Source organism: Erythrolamprus reginae, chromosome Z, assembly GCF_031021105.1.
Source record: "Erythrolamprus reginae isolate rEryReg1 chromosome Z, rEryReg1.hap1, whole genome shotgun sequence".
Lineage (NCBI taxonomy): Eukaryota > Metazoa > Chordata > Lepidosauria > Squamata > Dipsadidae > Erythrolamprus > Erythrolamprus reginae.
In genome coordinates this window covers 38,263,467-38,284,336 of record NC_091963.1, presented here as the reverse complement: position 1 = coordinate 38,284,336, position 20,870 = coordinate 38,263,467, and the positions used below count along the sequence as shown (strand labels likewise).

Sequence of the window (20,870 nt, the reverse complement as noted above, 5' to 3'; positions counted from 1 at the left end):
GACTACATCAGACTATTGTCCCTGTAAGATTAGAAATATTACTATATTTTGCCAATTCTCAGGGGGAACGTTTTTGATGACAAAGAAGTTTAATTGTTGTCAGCTAAACATTGGAATTTTAAAAAGAGATTAATTCGGTAATTACATAATTCTAGGTAATTCTGTACATAGGAGAGACCATTTCCAGTCAGAATAAGGGGTGTAAATGCCAGAAGAAGCCAGGCTATTTACCTCCATTGTTTGCTTTATTAAACCTTTATCCTCTTCCCCTTTCTATGAAGTTCTTACACTTTATTTGGGGAAAGAATTATGGAAATAAGATCATAGTTTAAGCATCAACAAGGGAAGGTTACATATTAGTCTGAGACCTGAGTAGGCATGTCAATCAAACAGAGTAGGCCAGAAGGGCAAATATTCTAAACCAGATTATTAGTGTCGAGTGCCTCTATTCCAAGTGATGATTTTTTTTACATTGAATTTCCAGTATTGCAAGGGTGAACAATACAAGGTCATCAAAATACTTCATTTCTACTGTATTCTTGGATAGGAAAATTAAAATGAAACTAGTCCTACAAAAAAATAACTCTTATTAAAGAATATGGTCAATGGAGAGAGAGGAGGGGGATGGATAGAGGGAGAGGGAGAGTCTGTAATTTTCCATTAATGTTTTGTTTCTCAGTGATATTAATTTGAAGATATATTGATAGCCATAGGCAATGAAAATAGTCTCTTAATGCTAATTCAGTTTTACCATTGTCCAAAGTAATGTGATCTAATGGATTTTTAGATTAAGTACCCACAATCTCCTAGATCAATTAAAATTAAATTATTACTTATTGTGTATATAATGACATCGTTCAGATGTATCAAAAGACTCTTTTCTGCTTATTACTCATGCTTTTTGATTATGTTCTAACTAGGGATATTTGTTTACAAGAATTAAAAATATTGGCGGCTGCCCTCTTAATTTGCATCTAGGTTCAGATGCTGAATTTTCCTAGTCTTATTGACTGCAATTTCCCAGTTCAGATACAATAAAACAATGGCATAGTGAATTATTTTTGGAATTGTTCAGTTGTGGAATATGGAGATGAGGAAATAATACAAAGTGCAGCACAAATTGAGATAATTCTACCCCCATTCAATATCTTATGGTGAAAGGATACCATCGAAAGTTGTAGATCGAATAATTAAAAATTGTATAGTTATTTACTTAGCATTAAATTGGAAGAAAATCAAGTAAAAGAAACAATGATAGCATGGGCAAAAAGAATTGGATATTCAATAGAGTTAGAGAAATGGCAGCAACTGTGGGAAAAATTGTAAATTAACAATGGCAACAGCATACAAAGAGAATTTGTATAAAATGTTTTATAGATTTGAAAAATGTTTAAAGATAAATTGACTAAGTATTGGAAAAGCCATCAGACACTGGGATCATATTATCACATGTGGTGGACATGTGCAGAAGCAAGAAATTATTGGGCACAAATTCAAATGTGGTTAGGTACAGCAACGTAATGATTTAAAACCGGAGCTATTTTTGCTGGGTATTTTGTAAAGAAAATGTATATTTAATTATTCATGTAATAACTGCAACTAGAATTGTATTTGCTCAAAATTGGAAAGGAGGAAAAATCTCTACAAAGGGAAATTTTTTAAAGAAAATATTAGAATGTGCAGAAATGAATAGATTACAACAATGGCAATCAAAGGGAAAGAAGAATCGGAGTACTATAATATATGGGAGGGTTTTTATCATTGGATAGAGAATGAATATAGATAAATGTAAAAAATAGAGTTGTATATATACTAAGAAAATGGTGATGTTAACCCAGACGACATGATAATTGATTGATGTTGCAATGTTTGTTAAAATAAAAACAATTAATTTTTTTTAAAAAAGAAAGTTGTAGATGAATGTATTATTTTAGCCTATGATTTTAAACAAAACCATCTGACATAGAAAACCATATAATCAGAGAAAAGACTGAATAAGATACCTTTCCCTGTGTTTTTTAGATGTATAGATTATTTCATTTTGTTTTCAAAAAGAAGCATTCAGGCTGTAGCTGAAGAGCCCATTCAGTCAAAAACTTAGCACAACAAACAGCTTAATCTATTTTTTTCACCTACTGATTAAAATTATGTATTTTGGGTGGGAGTGTAAGGACACTAGATATATTATCTATTCATTCCTAATCATAGTAACAATTCTTTTTTAGTTCTCCTATTATATACTCCCAACATTATTATTTCTTCTAGGTGGTCTTCAGTGCCCAAATAGCAGCATGCTACAGGAAACACGCAATTGCAATGATCATCCTTGTACAGTTTATCACTGGCAGACTGGACAATGGGGGCAATGCATAGAAGATACGTCTGTGTCTGCATTTAACTCTTCTGCTGGTTGGAATGGAGAAGCCACCTGTGCTGTTGGAATGCAAACAAGAAAAGTCATTTGTGTGAGACTCAACATGGGACAAGTACCACCCAAAAAGTAAACATAATGCTAGTACCGAAATGTCTTCTAATAGATATAGTAGGACATAATTCCATGTCAAAATGAAACTCAGAACAGAACAGAATACTACTAAAAACAAGCCCTAATTAATTCATACAAATGCATTGGATTGAAACTACAGTACAGTGGTACCTCTACTTAAGAACTTAATTCGTTCCATGACCAGGTTCTTAAGCAGAAAAGTTTGTAAGTAGAAGCAATTTTTTCCCATAGGAGTCAATGTAAAAGCAAATAATGCATGCAAACCCATTAGGAAAGAAATAAAAGCTCGGAATTTGGGGGGGGAGGAGGAGGAAGAAAAAGAGGATGAGGACAGTCGCTGCCGAAGGAAGAAGGTGAGGTGAAGGGAATCAAAGAAATCCAAACTTTAAGGCTTAAAAGAAAAAAAAGAGAAACTCTGAGGCAGCGAGGAGGAGCATGCGTCTTCCATTGGCACTGGGCTGCCAAAGCCTCCTTAAGCACCACTGAGAGGCTCCTCTGGCAGCCCAGAAAAAACCAAGATGGCTGCGATCAAAGGGGGAATGGCAGGAAACTGGCCAGGCCTTCATGCCGCTCTCAAATTTCCTGGGAAATTTTTCCAGTCTCCGGTTCTTATATAGAAAATGGTTCATAAGAAGAGGCAAAAAAATCTTGAACACCCGGACCTTATCTAGAAAAGTTCTTAAGTAGAGGCATTCTTAGGTAGAGGTACTACTGTATTTTGTTCTGGCTTACAAAACAGCTGCATCTATTACAAGTGTTGTTTCAAAATGGATATATTGATCACTAGGTTTCCAATAAGATAGTAGCAATATATAATAGATGAAGGAAGAACAGAAATATGTTAGTTAATCTCTTGAACCATCATGCTCATGTCCCTTAATAAGGTTTTAAAGAGCAGAAGATGTACATAAAAGTGCAAATGAGGATCATGTTTTTACTTCTCTTAATAAAAGGAATTGGTGGGAAAAGATACAATCAATATTATTGGCTTTATTTTTAGAGTAACAGACCTCTGTTTATATTACTTCAGTTTAATTTGACCTTGAATAGGGTTGGAGGTCTGAGAGAGAGAGAGAGAGATAGCTGCAGCTGTAATTATAACCTTAACAGCTTGATTTAAAGGCAAGAAAACAAATACTACCGTATGATCAGAAGATGGAATAGCAATAGGAACAGTTCCATAAGGGAATAATAGGGAATAGTATGATGAACCTAGCATATGGTAATAATTTTGTTTTCAGTTCCTTTATAATCCATGTTGAATTATGATCTGGCAGTTTATTGCCTTCTGATTTAATCAGACTAGTGTGCATTTCCCTGGAGTAAATTCCCCTTCCTATTTCTTGCACAAAACAAAATATCTTTTCAGACTTCAGATACAGCTTCCATTCAAGGTCCTGTTAATAAAATTTATGACTGGGATCAGCCTATGAAATTATCCTGGTATAGTTACTACTGAATTAGGCTGAAAACGCAAAATTGTACTCCATTGCATAACCACAAAAACTGCTGAAATTCTCTTGAGCATAGAGAAGATTTTTACGATATTGTTCAATTATGGTTTAATAGAGGTTTCCTCTGAATTATTGGAATGAAAAAACACTAGGTACAGAAATATCAATGTGGAAAAAAATGAACAGAGTGATCCATGATTCTGAAAGTCTTTCCTTTTCATCTTTCCTTTTCTATTACCACTTTGACAAGTACCATATGGTTTTCACTGTACATTTAATGTTTTCATTGTTTTTATAGGTGTCCTGAAAACCTTCGTCCTGAAACTGTTAGACCTTGTTTATTGCCCTGCAGGAAAGACTGCATTGTGACTCCTTACAGTGATTGGACATTATGTCCTTCTTTATGTCAAGAAGGTACAGTGCTTTATAGATAAATAATTTTAATTCCTTCTCCAGGCTCATCGCAAGCCTTCAAGATTTATGTTGTGATAATTCAATGTGATTTAAGCAAATATAACTTTTAGTTTTAACAGTAACTGATTTTTCAGTGGCTGCTAATAATCTCACTAGAATTAAATTAACAGTAATTAAATATGCTGCAATTACTTCTAAAACCTATTGAAATTGTACTTTATTGGTCAATTATTTTAACATGCTGGTGCTATAGGCTTAATTAGAATATAATAGGATTTTTTTCTGTCAGGGAAGAAATGTAGGAAATGCAACATACCTGTATCAAGAATCTCAACTTTTATAAATGGCCAGAGGAAAATAATATGCACAATAACTTTCTGTTCCAGAACACATTTTTCTCCATCAGACATTTGTAGGAAGCTAACAAATGTCTATTTGTCTCTATTATTCTGGGCAATAGTTAGCAACAATTACAGTTTTTTCAATTTGTAGCCTATCCTGATTAAGACTTCACATATCAATGTGTAAATTGAATCAAATTAAATGAAAAAGAAATGCACTAACAAATAAAAAAAATCCCTTGAACAAACAGTAAAAATAAATAGTGAAAACTATAAATTGAAGCTATTGTGTTCCATCTTCATCACAATCTTAACCACCACTCTCTGAAAGATACCTGTTGTTCTTAGTGATTTTCATATTTATTTTCCCCTCTCTTTGAGCATTATCTTTTAGTAAATAGCCTTAATTATTTCTTCTGATCTTTTTATAAATCCATTGATTAAAGCCTAACCTTCCTATTAAGGTGGATCTCTCAGTTTAGTAAATATTAATATGATACTAAGCAGAAATGTTTATGAACTGACTTTGTGCTAGTATTGATTTTATTTGTTCACTTTATAGAGGGTCATAATTGAAATTAAGAAAGTGACCTGATATACAATACCTTGGTATTCAGCTACTTTGAAACTCATCAAATTTGATACTCAATGCATAAATTAAATTTTCTCCCAGTATTCATTGTTTGTTTGGTACCCAAAGCATTAGCTAGAATTGTCTATTAATTGCCTTGTGACTCACTATATTATTCCTTATGGAGAAAATTTGTTTAATAGTCACCATTTTTTATACTGACCACACATCCCAGAACAAATTAATGAGGAGTTCCAAGGTACCACTGCATCAGTATCCAATAAATTTCACTTTCATATTCAGCAGTGCAGAGGGTTTGTGCCTTTTTAAAAATGTACAATAGTAGAATAAAGAGATATTTTTCCTCCATTTTTATTCTATATTTTTGTAGAACAGAAGTTATAGATATTAAAATGCTATTCTGAAAGAAATAAACATCATGCAAATAAAGTTTAGGAATTTTAATTGAGCACATTTTACCAGATGTTTAATGTAACTGGTTGCAATTACAATCCTACATGCTACATTTCTTTTGAATTTCTTCTACATCCTAATTATATTTCCAAAGTAATTTTGATGGCCTGAATCTTACCCACATATTTCTGCCTTATCCCTTTGTCTCTAGCAGGAGGCATTTATCTTAATATGTATGCACTGTTATTGCTACAGTCAATAATATAATTCCTCATTCATGTGAGTTAATCTCCTTGTGGCATATGGTGTTTGCTTTCACCTCCTCTTTGCTGAAGTCCTGTCCTTGTTGTATTGAAAAGATACCCTGTTTAGTTCACAGCCTGCGCTCCATGTTGTGTAAAACATGCAATCAATACAGGGTTACTTTTACAGCCACTCTGGTTGCTAATTAAAGTATTTACCAACTAATAAAGGATTAGACAGATTAAACCCATAACTGAAATCAAAGAGAATTTGGAAACACTAGGCTTTAAATAAGTTCCTAAAATATTTAATATGATAAAAATAATGTATGGAATGAAAACTAGATTTGTGATTCCAATGTGTATAGAGTAATGCATAGGTTGGAAAATGCTTTGGTATTTCTTTAATTGCAATATCGAAGTCACTTCTTTTTAGCATCAAGATTTATTGCATTTGCACCTCAATGTAAACATGACAATAATGAGCAACTGCTGGATGTCAAGATTGGCATTTCTATTAAACAAGATGATTTATTTATGAATTGCATTCATATCTCATCTTTCATTCAAGAACACAAGGAAATGCATAGAAGTCTCTTCCTCCTCACCTATATTACCTTTAGTATTCCATTTCATGGGTAAATATGAAAGATTGTGATAGTTTCATTCAGAAAGCTTCACAATTAAATGGTGAAATAAACTTCGATCTTTTTAATTCTTGATCAGCAATAAGAATGATTTTGTTAAGAGTCAGGCAATATAAATCAAGAGAATGATATATTAAACGTAAGATGCAAGCTTCCGAAATAAACTATCATTAAAATTATGGCTAAACTGACTATATATAGAAAATCACTTTGAAAATAAATGTGAGAACTTTATAAAATATTCAGATATAAACTATGACAATGTGCAATCACATCATTTATTTATAGTTTGTTTTAAGTAGTTAAAAGATGTTTGCTTTAGTTATGGTTCTTCAAATATATTTAAAATACATTCTAAAGGATTCGGCAACTAGTAGAGCTGTTTTACACAATGTCTTTCTAATTTCTCAAATTTCAGTGCAGTGGTCCAATAAAAAGAGAAGTAAAATGGATTTTGTATGTTTGTTCATAGGGTCGGTTGTTACTGTGACAAAACAATCTCGACATCGAGTCATCTTGCAACTCCCTGCAAACGGGGGTCGTGACTGCCCAGAGACCTTATATGAAGAAAAAGACTGTGATCCTCCTCCTGCCTGCATGTTTTTTAGGTGACACTTTATTTTTTAACTAAAAATTTTGTCCTGCCTTACTCTACAACACAGAACTAATAACCTTTTAGAGAGGCCAATAATCACTCTTAAATGTTTTGGATATGACCCATTTTACATGCAAGGAAGGAAGGGGTTTTTTGTAGGGGGGGGGGTCTATACCTTGATAGCAGTTTGCCATTTTCCTTTATTTATGAAACTATACAAAGCCAATCAAATATGTAAATATTTACGGGACTATTTACAAGATCGCCTCCTGCCACATACCTCCCAGACACCAGTAAGATTGCACAGAGTCAGCCTTCTCCAGATCCCATTGACTAAGCAATGTAGGTTGGTGGGAATGAGAGAGAGGGCCTTCTCTGTAGCTGCCTTGGCTCTATAGAACCAAAATTCCCCCCAATTTCTGTACTGCTCCCACTCTATTGACCTTCTGGAAGGCTGTTAACCTTGCCTTGCCAGCAGGCCTGCAAGCACTAAATTTTAACATCCGGCACAGTCGAGTCATGTTTGATTGGTATGTATGTTATCTGATATTGAATTTCTGGGTTTTATAATTGGGGTTTATAGTTTTAGTATGAGTTTTATAATTGGGGTTTTTATAGTTTATCACTGATATATTTATTTGTTTGTTTGTTTGTTTGTTTGTCTGTTTGTTTGTCTGTCTATCTGTTTGTTTATTTGTTTGTTTGTTTGTTTGATTGATTGATTGATTGATATGCCATCCCACTCTGAGGACTCAGGGTGGCTTAGAATATTTGACTTCTTTTTATTTTGTATTGTATTTGTACTGTTGTAAGCCACCCTGAGTCCTACACGATTGAGCAGCATAGAAGTCAAATAAATAAACAAACAAACAAACAAACAAATAAATATCTAGCATTGGAAAAAGGGTTAGCTTCAGAAAGCTAATTAAAGTTTTAGATGATGTCTGCTTGAATTGAAGATGATCAGGCAAACCCAGAGTTATAGATTAGACTGAAAAGTTCTAAATGCAAGTAACCATCTAGTTCAAGGGTGTCAAATTGGCAACCCACAGGCTAGATGCGTCTCTTGCAGGCCAGTCCCACCCCAGCGCCACGAAGGGGGAAAATGTTACAAAACATTACATGACAGCAATGTGACAGTCCAAGTTTGAAACCCATGATCTAGTTGCTACCTATAAAAAAATGCTATTCAACCACTTTTTTAAAAAATATATGAAGATAATCAGGGTAAAGGTAACAGACTTAACTTTAATTTCAGTGTAAGTAAACAGCAAAACTTGGAGTGAAATGGAAAGTCACGTAATTATAATTCTGTCTACATTTAAGAATCTTTAGACTCTCTTGCTGTGATAGGCATGTTTATATAGTTTTCTTGCTGAAAAAATAATAGTTTGCTATTGCTTTCTTCTGAATGATGACGATGATTGTTATTTTTAAATTTTCTTTACCATCCAACTATTAATCTGGCATGATCCTATTTTTCAGCACCAGCAAGGATCAGTTTGAGGTTGACATTTTGTTAGATTTATTGTAAATAAGCACACCAAATACTGTGACCTGTGTTCACATAGACATTTTGGATTGTTTTTGTTTTGTTGCAGATGGAAGACACACAAATGGCGCCGGTGCCAACTCGTACCATGGTATGTTCGGCAAGACAGCCCAGGTGCCCAAGAGACATGTGGTCCAGGTCTACAAGCAAGAGGTTAGAAACACTAAAACTGATTCATGATATTCATCATATTGAGGTCACTGTTGTATTTACACTTTCATGAAGATTTTTCCCTCTTCATCTATTCATGGTCCATTGAATCTTTGCTTGTAGTTTGAGGTGTTCTGTTATTCAATATATACACATAAAGAATGGTTGCTGGGACTGGATATGTCTAGTCTGATGAAAAGAAGGACTGGGGTGATAGCAGTGTTCCAATATCTAAGGGGTTGCCACAAAGAAGAGGGAGTCAAGGTATTCTCCAAAGCACCTGACAGCAGGACAAGGAGGATGGAAATTTATCAAGGAGAAAAGCAATCTAGAACTAAGGAACAACTGTGGAACAACTTGCCTCCAGAAGTTATAAATGCTCCAACACTGGAACTTTTAAAGAAGTGTTTGGATAACTATTTGAAATGATATAGGGTTTGCTGCCTAAGCAGGGGTGTGGACTAGAAGACCTCCAAAATCCCTTATGACTCTGTTATTGTAATGATTCTAATGATAGTACACAAACAATCCCAGATTTAGAATATAAATCGTGGAGGTCTAAACAGAATCCCCTCTTTATTATCTGTTTGGAAATCTTTCCAGTAAGTGAACAGCTAAGCAGCAGCAAGAATCAATTACAATATAAGTAGCATTCCGTTCATTGCTGAGTAACACTAGATTATGCTGTTACTGCTGCTGTTACCGCTGAAGTTTCCATTTTCACTTTCCGAGAATCCCACCAGACCAGGTAGCACATCATTTTCCAGGACAAGAGGTGTGAGTGGCTTTTAACTAATATACTAGGGCTGCACTCTAGACAGTAAGCCAAGAGAAAACTGGGTCCAGAATAACAACTCAATTTGATTTGATTTAATTTGCATTTTAATTAAAACAAATTACATTAATTAAACACAGCTAATATGATTACTCCACAAGGGTTTTAGTAATTTCCCCCTTCTTTCACATTCAAAGCTGGAGTTTGGTGGTAAGCTCTGAATAGCTCAGCATTGCACTCTTCTGCTCTAAGCTGTATGTAGAGGCATCCAACCACTTGGTCCTTGGCTTTTCTTCCGGGGTGGGGAAATGTCTGTCATGAAATTAATAAATGAATAGTAAAGCAGAAACAGAAATATTTTTGGCTTCAGTCTTGGCCTTTGCCCTTATGTGCCAGATTGGATACCAACTTTAGCTGCATCAGAAGGGAATGGTTCAAATATGCATATGCTTGAGAGTTATTTTTTTTTTTCATTTAGCTTGGGTGCTGTTTTTCCTGGGTTAATTAAAAATTAAATGAAGGTGGCAAAAATTAAGTGAAAGCATGGAAGAAGCTTTCCCTTGTCAGTTCCCAGTTGTAATTTGAATAAATGCCCATGTTGCTATTATAATTAAAGCAACAGGTTTGTATTTTCAGCTTTCTTTTTTAAATCATGCTGAGCTGGGTGAGTTCAGGAGTGAATAAGAAAATTAACAGAAGGAGTCATCCGTCAAGAGCACTCTGACTCGATCTGTCTTGCATAATTGTGCTTTTGTTTCAAATCACACCAATATAAATGAATGTGCCAAAACTTTAATTGGAAGCCATATTTCTTTCAGTTATTTCAGTGAAAACATTTTCAGGTTCCCTCTAATTCTCTCTTCTCAGCTCCTTACTTGATATGTACAGTGTTCCCTCGATTTTCGCGGGGGATGCATTCCGAGACCGCCTGCGGAAGTCGAATTTCCGCGAAGTAGAGATGCGGAAGTAAATACACTATTTTTGGCTATGAACAGTATCACAAGCCATCACTTAACACTTTAAACCCCTAAATTGCAATTTCCCATTCCCTTAGCAACCATTTAGATTATTACTCACCAGGGTTATTTATTAAAGTTTATTAAAAAAATATTTATTAAAGGCGGACAAAAGTTTGGTGATGACATATGATGTCATCGGGCGGGAAAAACCGTGGTATGGGGGGAAAACCGCAAAGTATTTTTTTAATTAATAGTTTTGAAAAAACGTGGTATAGACTTTTCACGAAGTTCGAACCCGCGGAAATCGAGGGAACACTGTACTTAACACAATGTACACCAATTCACATATTGTGTTAATAGCACCAGTAACTTTGAGAAAATAAATAAAACATGCCCCAAGGTACCATCAAAATATATAGCGGAAAATGAAAAATGCAAAATCCTGACTAAATTCTTAAAATTCTGGCCTCATTCAAAATGTTTTGCTAAACTCTTCTACATTTTAAGTAACTAAATCTGCATATATCCTTACGAATTAGCTCTAAAATTAGTTTGAAACTCACAGCTGAAACTAGGCAATGTCTATACATTAGGTATTTGATATTGCTTTTTCACATTCCTGATCTTCAAAATCTCAACAGTTTGCTGAAGAATCTCCAATGGCAAAAAATAAAAAATAATTGTGACTCAGTTTGATATGATCGTACAAGAGAGATTAGAACATAAAGATGATTTATCTGGAATTATTTGTCTAGACATGCTATTAGAAAAGTATGGATGGCAATTTTGTTCCAACTTGGGCAAAATACTTTTCTTGATATGCCTGTATTATAATCATAGATCACAATTCATCCAATTGTAAGAATGTAGGTCTGCAGCAGCGATGGGCTATGAGCCGGAAGGCTACATTGCGCTTGCCATCGCGACTTGTAAGTTCTTACAGGACCAGCACAATTTTTCTGGTGCACCTGTGGAGGTAGCAAAATTGCACCCGTGTTTCAGCAAGGTTTTACCTATGGCTCCATGCACAATTTTGCTACCTTCACAGGTGCAGCAGCAAAATCGCGCTGGTCCTGCAAGAACTTGCGAGCTGCGGCGGCGAGCACAATTTAACATTCTGGCTCGTAGACCACCGCTGGTCTGCAGGTAAGAACTAGAGGAAAGAGTTAAAAACATTTGCTACCCAAAGAAAAACAAGAATATAAGATAATTCAATCCAGTGGGTACTTTTCCGTCATCAGGGAAAAAAAGAAAGAAATAGTATGAACAGTATTCAAAACTATAACAATTCAAATGGGAAAGAAGTGACATGATAGCAGTGTTACAATATCTAAGGGGTTGCCATAAAGAAGAGGGACTCAATGTATTCTCCAAAGTATCTGAAGACAGGACAAGAAGCAATGGATGGATACTAGAAGAGAAGCAACTTAGAACTAAGGAAAAATTTCCTAACAGTTAGAACAATTAATCAGTGGAAAAACTACCCTCCAGAAGTTGTGAATGCTCCAACACTGGAAGTTTTTAGCAAGAGATTGGACAACCATTTGTCTGCAATGGTATAAGGCTGTAATCCACTGTTGACCTCTCCCAATTCCTAAGAGGTCAGCAAGGGGTGTGCATAAGTGCACCAGCATGTCTTCTATCCTATGTCCTAAAGTTTCTCTTTTACTAGTATCATGTATATAAATATTATTATATCTTTGTACATCACCAATATGTACTTAACAAACAAATAAATAATAAATAAATAAAATAAATAATGGAGAACTTATGGCAAGTGTACTGGAAGTGGCACACAGAGTGGTCGCCAGTTGCTCCTCCGGGTTCTGATGTGTCAGGAGGCTGGTCTTCATGCATGCAGGAGTGACGGAAATTAGAAGAGCAGCCGCCCAGTGCACATGTGCATACCATGGAGATGACCTTCCAGTTTCTGGCACACACTTGCGCAATGCCATCTGATCTTTGCATGCACATGTGTGCCAGAAACTGGAAGACCTGGTGGTCATCAGTGCGCATATGCACACGAGAAACTGGAAGATCATCTTCCCAGCATACACATGCACACCAGGCGGCTGCTCTTCCAGTTGCCCATACTCACATACACAAACACACACACACACACACAAGACGGAGTAGCTGTGGGTTCTGCCTCCCAAGTACACTTCCATCTGTCTGTCCATCACTCTGGGAGGTAACTTTTGGCCCCTTCAGAGAGGGTCCACAACTTGGGTGTCTTCATTAATCCATAGCTCACATTAAAACATCATCTTTCAGCTGTGGCAAGGGGGGTGTTTGCCCAGGTTTGTCTGGTGCACCAGTGGTGGCCCTATTTCAACAGGGAGTCTCTACTCACAGTCACTCATGCCCTTATCACTTCGAGGTTCGATTACTACAATGTTCTCTACATGGGGCTACCTTCAAAGAGTATTCGGAAAGTGCAAATTGTGCAAAATGCAGCTACACAAGTGGTCATGGGCCTTCTTAGGCATGCCCATGTTTCTCCAGCACTCTGTGGACTACATTGGCTTCTGATTGATTTCCAGATGTAACTCAAAGTATTGATTATGACCTATAAAGCCCTACCTGGCATCAGGCCAGATTATTTACAGGACCACCTACTGCCACATGAGTCCCAGCAACCAGTTAGGTCCCAGAGTGTCGGTCTTCTCCAGGTCCCATCAACTAGACAATGTTACTTGGCGGGGCCTCAGAGAAGAGCCTTCTCTGTGGGGGCTCCATCTGTCTGAAATCAGCTCCCCTCAGAGATTCATACTGCCATGGCTTCCTCGCCTTCTGCAAGAATCTGAAGACTCATCTATGCCACCAGGCTTGGGGCTGTTAGACTCCAGTCCTCTAGTCAATGTATATTATGTATGTTGTTGTTTGAATTATTGACTTTTAATGTAATTGGGAATGTTAGATTAGATTAGTGAGTCTAAATTAATTGGATTTAGGACACTTGTATAGTATTGTTTTTTATTTTATATGTTAAACAAATTTCTGGCTATTAGAGTTCATTATTTTTTTAAAAAATAAAATAAAATAATGTTACATATAGCAGCAACTTTAGAAGTTAATGAGTTTTCATGAGTCTCCTGGGCATCTGTGGGAGACAGGGAAGCGTTTCACAAAGTCAGAGGGGCATCCACAAATGTGTAGTCAACATGTTTTTATTTTTCAAAAAAAATCATGATACACAGAAATGGGGAATCAAACTTCATAGGTAGCTGGATGCAGATATTTTGAAAAGATCAATTTAGAAATACAAGAGATTAGTCATTCTGTATTTATCATTAATCATGCATTTTTCAATAAATGTGTAGATAATTGTGAGTGTGTCTATACATAGACACACTGCCATTTTTTTTCTGTACCCCAGTTCCTTTATTTTCATGCATTGTTGAGTCACTTAGCATTTCCATTTTGGCTGTATGCCTTTTTGGGCACAATTCTTCCATCAAGACCTCTTCTGGTCAGACTTGTCTAGGCAGTAGATGGGTGTACCTGGGGTCCTGCTGGTTTCCACCATTTATGTTGTGTGATGGCATTGCTGGACATCTTCCAATATTGAAGGGACATAAATATGATGTGTCTTTCATCTGTGCATTGTTCCTTGGTCTATCGCTGCATCTTTGGTTTCCAGCATTGCCCATTTCTTTATGTTTCTTCAAAAGACCTTAAACAGCACATTTGGAAACACCAAGTCTGCTTTGAAATCCTTGCCTGGGAGAGAACTTGCTGATGCAATATACCTACCTTGAGTATTACATTGTGTCTTGTTCTTTTGCTCAGTTTTACCATGATGTATGCTATGCCTGGCATGTATCACTGAAACCTGGCTGGGCCCAGAGGGAGGTGTTCCTCTCTCTGAAATTTGCCCAGCTGGGTTTCAGATATGGCACCAACCTCGACCCCAGGGAAGGGGGGGAGGAGTGGCTATTATAGCCAGGGAGAGCCTTTGCCTACGTGGACTCATTGCTCCGGAAATTGCGGGTTGCGAATCACTCTTGATGAAGTTGGACTTAGGGGTTCAGGTGGGCTTATTTCTCACGTACCTGCCTCCCAGCTGCGTGTCAAAAGCCCTGCCTGTGCTACTCGAGGAGGTAGCCGGGTTGGCGGTGGAGTTCCCCAGACTTATTGTCTTGGGGGACTTCAACCTGCCGTCACTCGGCGAAACCTCTGGGTTGGCACAGGAGTTCATGGCCACCATGACAGCCATGGACCTGACTCAAGTAGTACGGGGTCCGACTCATGAGGGGGGGGCACGCACCTGACATGGTATTCCTTTCCGAGCAATTGAGTAATGGTCTGAGACTAAGGGGCTTAGAAGCAGTGCCTTTGTCATGGTCAGACCATTTTCTACTACGGCTTGACTTCCTGGCTCCAATCCTTCCCCGCAGGGAGGCGGAACCAATGAAGATGTTCCGCCCCAGACGCCTGATGGACCCAGAGGGCTTTCAGACGGCGCTTGGGGTTATTCCAGAGGCACTCATCCACAGTTCGGCGGAGTCTCTTGCGGAGGCCTGGAATACGGCTGCTGCGGAGGCTCTCGACCGGATTGCGCCTTTGCGACCTCTCCGTGGCACTAGACCCCGTAGAGCCCCATGGTTCAACGAGGAGCTCCGGGAGTTGAAACGCCAAAAGAGACGTCTAGAGAAGCGATGGAGGAAGAGCAGGTCTGAATCTGATCGAACACTTGTAAGAGCCTTTATTAAGACTTACAAAGTGGCGCTCAAGGCGGCAAGATGCGCGTACCATGCCGCCTTGATTGCATCAGCGGAATCCCGCCTGGCCGCTCTGTTTAGGGTGACCCGCTCCCTTCTTAACCAGGGGGGAGTTGGGGAGCCCTTGCAGAGTAGTGCCGAGGAGTTTAACACGTTTTTCGCTGATAAAGTCGCTCAGATCCGGGCCGACCTCGACTCCAATTGTAAAACAGAGTCGACTGACAATGAGTCAGTCGAGGTGACTGGGGCACGTACTTGTCCACCTGTCTGGGAAGAGTTTGATCTGGTGACACCTGATGAAGTGGACAAGGCCATTGGAGCTGTGAGTTCCGCCACCTGTCTACTGGATCCGTGTCCCTCCTGGTTGGTCTCGGCCAGCAGGGAGGTGACACGGAGCTGGGCCCAGGAGATTACCAATGCTTCCTTGGGGAGGGGAGTTTTTCCACCACTCTATAAAGAAGCGCTTGTGCGCCCCCTCCTCAAGAAGCCTTCCCTGGACCCAGCTGTACTCAACAACTATCGTCCAGTCTCCAACCTTCCCTTCATGGGGAAGGTTGTCGAGAAGGTGGTGGCACTCCAGCTCCAGCGGTCCTTGGAAGAAGCCGATTATCTAGGTCCCCAGCAGTCGGGCTTCAGGCCCGGTTACAGCACGGAAACCGCTTTGGTCGCGTTGATGGATGATCTCTGGCGGGCCCGGGACAGGGGTTTATCCTCTGTCCTGGTGCTCCTCGATCTCTCAGCGGCTTTCGATACCATCGACCATGGTATCCTTCTGCACCGGTTGGAGGGGTTGGGGGTGGGAGGCACTGTGCTTCAGTGGTTCTCCTCCTACCTCTCTGGCCGGTTGCAGTCGGTGTTAGTGGGGGGTCAGAGGTCGACTCCGAGGTCTCTCCCTTGTGGAGTACCTCAGGGGTCGGTCCTCTGCCCCTTGCTATTTAACATCTACATGAAACCGCTGGGTGAGATCATCCAAGGACATGGGGTGAGGTATCATCAATATGCCGATGATACCCAGCTTTACATCTCCACCCCATGCCCAGTCAACGAAGCGGTGGAAGTGATGTGCCGGTGCTTGGAGGCTGTTGGGGCCTGGATGGGTGTCAACAGACTCAAGCTCAACCCGGATAAGACGGAGTGGCTGTGGGTTTTGCCTCCCAAGGACAATCCCATCTGTCCGTCCATTACCCTGGGGGGGGGGAATTACTGACCCCCTCAGAGAGGGTCCGCAACTTGGGCGTCCTCCTCGATCCACAGCTCACATTAGAGAACCATCTTTCAGCTGTGGCGAGGGGGGCGTTTGCCCAGGTTCGCCTGGTGCACCAGTTGCGGCCCTACCTGGACCGGGACTCATTGCTCACAGTCACTCATGCCCTCATCACCTCGAGGTTCGACTACTGTAATGCTCTCTACATGGGGCTACCTTTGAAAAGTGTTCGGAAACTTCAGATCGTGCAGAATGCAGCTGCGAGAGCAGTCATGGGCCTACCCAGGTATGCCCATGTTTCACCATCACTCCGCAGTCTGCATTGGCTGCCGATCAGTTTCCGGTCACAATTCAAAGTGTTGGTTATGACCTTTAAAGCCCTTCATGGCACTGGACCAGAATATCTCCGAGACCGCCTTCTGCCGCACGAATCCCAGCGACCGATTAGGTCCCACAGAGTGGGCCTCCTCCGGGTCCCGTCAACTAAACAATGTTGGTTGGCGGGCCCCAGGGGGAGAGCCTTCTCTGTGGCGGCACTGGCTCTCTGGAACCAACTCCCCCCCGGAGATCAGAACTGCCCCTACTCTTCCTGCCTTCCGTAAACTCCTGAAAACCCACCTTTGCCGTCAGGCATGGGGAAACTAAACATCTTCCCCTGGGCACGGTGAATTTATATATGGTATGCTTGTGTGTGTGTATGTTAGTATAGGGGTTTTTCTTAAATTTATAATATTTTAATTAATTGGATCATGTATTGGATTGTTTTTTCACTTGTTGTGAGCCGCCCCGAGTTTTCGGAGAGGGGCGGCATACAAATCCAAATAATAAATAAATAAATAAATGACATAAAACAGTTTTCCATAGCCTCAGCTTAGTAGCACAGTTGGCTGTTCCTCACCCAGTTTTAAGCCTAATACACAGCTGTTTGTTTCAGTTAATGACTTTGTTTCAACCTACATATAAAACTGATGATCATTAACACTTACTTGGTATAATTGGTTAATCATACACCTGACTCTAATCCTACAAAATCCCTGGCTTTATGCAACTGTAAGAATTGATGCTGTTCTGAAGACAAAGGATGGTCACACCAAATATTTACAGTATTTGATTTGGATTTATCTTCTGTTCATTTCCATTATATTACTGAATAAAAACAAATTATTAACACTTCTAGTCCTGAAAATGTTCTTAATTTACAGCATTTTTGCACAACTGCCTAATAATTTTGTATAGTATTGTATACTGGCCTACAATATGCTGTGGAAACATCAGGGCTAAGAATCTTCTCATAGAAAAATATGGCATTTTCAGTATTTCATATATTTTCAGAGTAAATATGTGCTTTAGAAAGAAAAAGTGGGGTCATGAAAGTTTTGTCTCTGAAGATAACAGGCAATTACAAATATACATAAATAAATAATGCATAATTTGTATGAAATATAAAATACCTTAAAGCAATCTAATAACTTCAGTACATTTTTTTTAGCTTGTATAATTTGGTTGCATTTGACTAAGCAATATAAATAGTTTAGTGATTTTTTTTCATTAAAAATGATTTTCATACATGGGGCAGACTTTGTATTTAATTATCCACATAATATAAATTTATGAGTCGAGGTCCCCTTATGGTGGAGTTTAAGCAATACTATCAGCTATAATTATATCAGTCTTTTGTCTGCAAAATTAGAAGTGCAGTTTATTTTGGATAACTCTTTTAGGAAACCTGAGATGTCAGGCTAGTGAATAGTATGCTAAGTGAACTAGATGTTTGTTAAATTGGATATAATTGGCAATTGAGTCCATACAGTTTATGGGAATATTTTACAATTTTTTGTGGTTAATCCAGAATAAGCACATTTCTGATTCTTAGTGTTAATGCTTGTAATCCATTTAATGTGAGTGGAGTGATTAATTATTAGCCTAACACAATGTGATAAGAGACAGGTTTTTAGTTTCAAGTGCTATTTGCACTGTGTAAGTAAAATGGTGGACTTGAGTGATAGAATGTGCAACTAAAATTGTTTTAGAATGTGTATTAAGGTTTTCATGGACTGCTATATGTGATACTATTATTTTGCTTACTGCAGCTTTCCTTGTATTTTTCATTAACACTTTCCATTAATAAGAAACATATTTGGGGATTAGGGAATGCTACCTATATATAGTATGATAATGATAATTCATTTCGTGCCAGATAGCCATCAGCTGTGTGAGCAGTCTCACATTGTGAGCACTCCCCCGTTCCCGAATCAATTTTGTATTAGTAGCATTTTTACCCTATAATCTGTGCAGCTGAGCTGATTTATTTCTGACACAGCTTTGAGATACCTAAGGGCGAATCTAAATTTTCAGAAGATATTACCTGAATAATTTTGCCTGTATTTCATTGTCTACCTGCAGCTGAGATGGTCTGAGAAACCAGTGTTTTCTCCTTTGTCTTGCTCTAGCTGTTGTATATATGCAATGTAAGACATGTGGATGATTGTATTTCATCAAACTTGTAGTTCCACTAGCTTCTAATAGTTTCCTGTGGGCCTACCTTCTTTTACTTAGCCTTCTCCCCCCCACACACACATACACTATATTCTTTTGGCTGGGAGAGAGACCGAATCCCAGCTATTTAAAAAAAAAATAAGATAGATAACCAATAAGCTGATTCACCAAAAGAGTACAGGTAATCCTCAATTTACAACAGTACATTTAGTGACCATCCAAAGTTACAAGGGCACTGAAAAAAGTGACTTAAATCATTTCCCATAGTTATGACCATTGCAGCATCTCCACAGTCACACGATCAAAATTCAGATATGTACTTGGCAACTAACTCATATTTATGACTGTTTCAGTGTCTCCCTAGGATCATTTGATCATCTTTTGGGACCTTCTGATAAGCTAAGTCAATGGGAAAGCCAGATTCCCTTAACAAGCATGTTACTAACTTAGCAACTGCAGTGATTTACTTAATAACTTTGGCAAGAAAGGTGGTAAAATGAGGCCACTTATAGGGCTTAACAAATATCTCACTTAGCAAAAGAAATTTTGGGCTCGGTTATGGTCATAAGTTGAATACTACCTGGCTTTGGCTAAGTGAATGTAATTGGAATTTTAATTCTTTGGAAGGCCTTATTTGCAAAATAAAATAATCTCTTCCTAGACCTCATGTTGTACATTATTGAAAGTAACTTTTTTTTTTAAATCAGCATGACACATTAGCAAGAAAATCTCCATAAAACAGGAAGTATAGGGTATTTTGTTTAATTTTTCCTTTTCATATAGGACTGAAACATGCAGACTTTACTCTGTTGCAGAAAAGATGCTGGAGACAATGAAATGTCAATGTTTTATGAAGTAGTAGAATTGCTAGTCAAAAATAATACTTGGCTGGTGGCATGAAATGAAATATCATTCTAATAGACTCTTTCAAAGAAACTCTATATTGTCCTCTGTAAGGTATTGGTATGTTTTCTATTATCAAACACTTTGACATGATATTTCAATTGTTTTCATGTCTACAACTATCTTTTGTGTTTTGCTAAACTTCATTATAATATTCAGATATACATTGTTTCTGCTTTCCTACCAATTTTATTTTCCAAGATGAGCTGTTTCCAGATATATATTTTTTTCACATATCCATCTCAGTATATTTAGAATTGGAGAAAGAATCAGGGTTTTTCCCCCTTCATAAATCTATTATTCTTAGAATTAACTATACAGAGAAGTTATGCTGTAAAGTGGGGAGTAATATATAGTATTATTTTTTTCTTCACAGTACACTTGTATTGTATCTCTGTGTCACTTTGTTTGGATCAACTGCTGATTTGAATTATATCAGAGATATGCATTATTCTGTGTTTCCTGATATTTGAAAATAAATCCATTGTGGAGAGTTCCCAGGGGAAATAATATTATTCATGAACATATTGCCTTGCTTCTAAATCAAATGTGGGTGCCAATTGTTAGCTACTACATTGTCTAACCAATAAAAGGCCTGTCAGTTTGTTATAATTTCTTCTGCTTTCCTGCTTCCAGCTATTACATGTCGCAAACAAGATGGTAGCCAGGCTGATATTGGTGAATGCCTCAAATATGCAGGGCCTTTACCACCCTTAACACAACTCTGCCAAATTCCTTGCCAAGATGACTGTCTGTTGACAACCTGGTCAAAATTTTCTGCCTGCGGTATGGACTGTGGATCAGTTAGAACAAGAAAGCGTTTACTAATTGGTAAGAATTAATATAAATATCTGCATCTTTGTTGTTGGTAGTGGTGTTGGTAGTACAAATAATGGTAATAGAGACAGGGAAATAATTTTTAT

The 20,870-nt window shown here is 38.2% G+C and overlaps 1 protein-coding gene across 1 annotated transcript in view; it reads left to right on the top strand.

Moving 5' to 3' along the window:
- The window catches only part of THSD7A (thrombospondin type 1 domain containing 7A), a 367,936-nt gene that overhangs the window by 273,203 nt on the left and 73,863 nt on the right, over positions 1-20,870 (top strand). Inside the window, exons 14-18 of the mRNA XM_070730018.1 lie at positions 2,266-2,500; positions 4,259-4,374; positions 7,062-7,197; positions 8,786-8,889; positions 20,584-20,778. Coding sequence (XP_070586119.1) covers positions 2,266-2,500; positions 4,259-4,374; positions 7,062-7,197; positions 8,786-8,889; positions 20,584-20,778 — 786 coding nt within the window. The remainder of the gene's footprint in view (positions 1-2,265; positions 2,501-4,258; positions 4,375-7,061; positions 7,198-8,785; positions 8,890-20,583; positions 20,779-20,870) is intronic.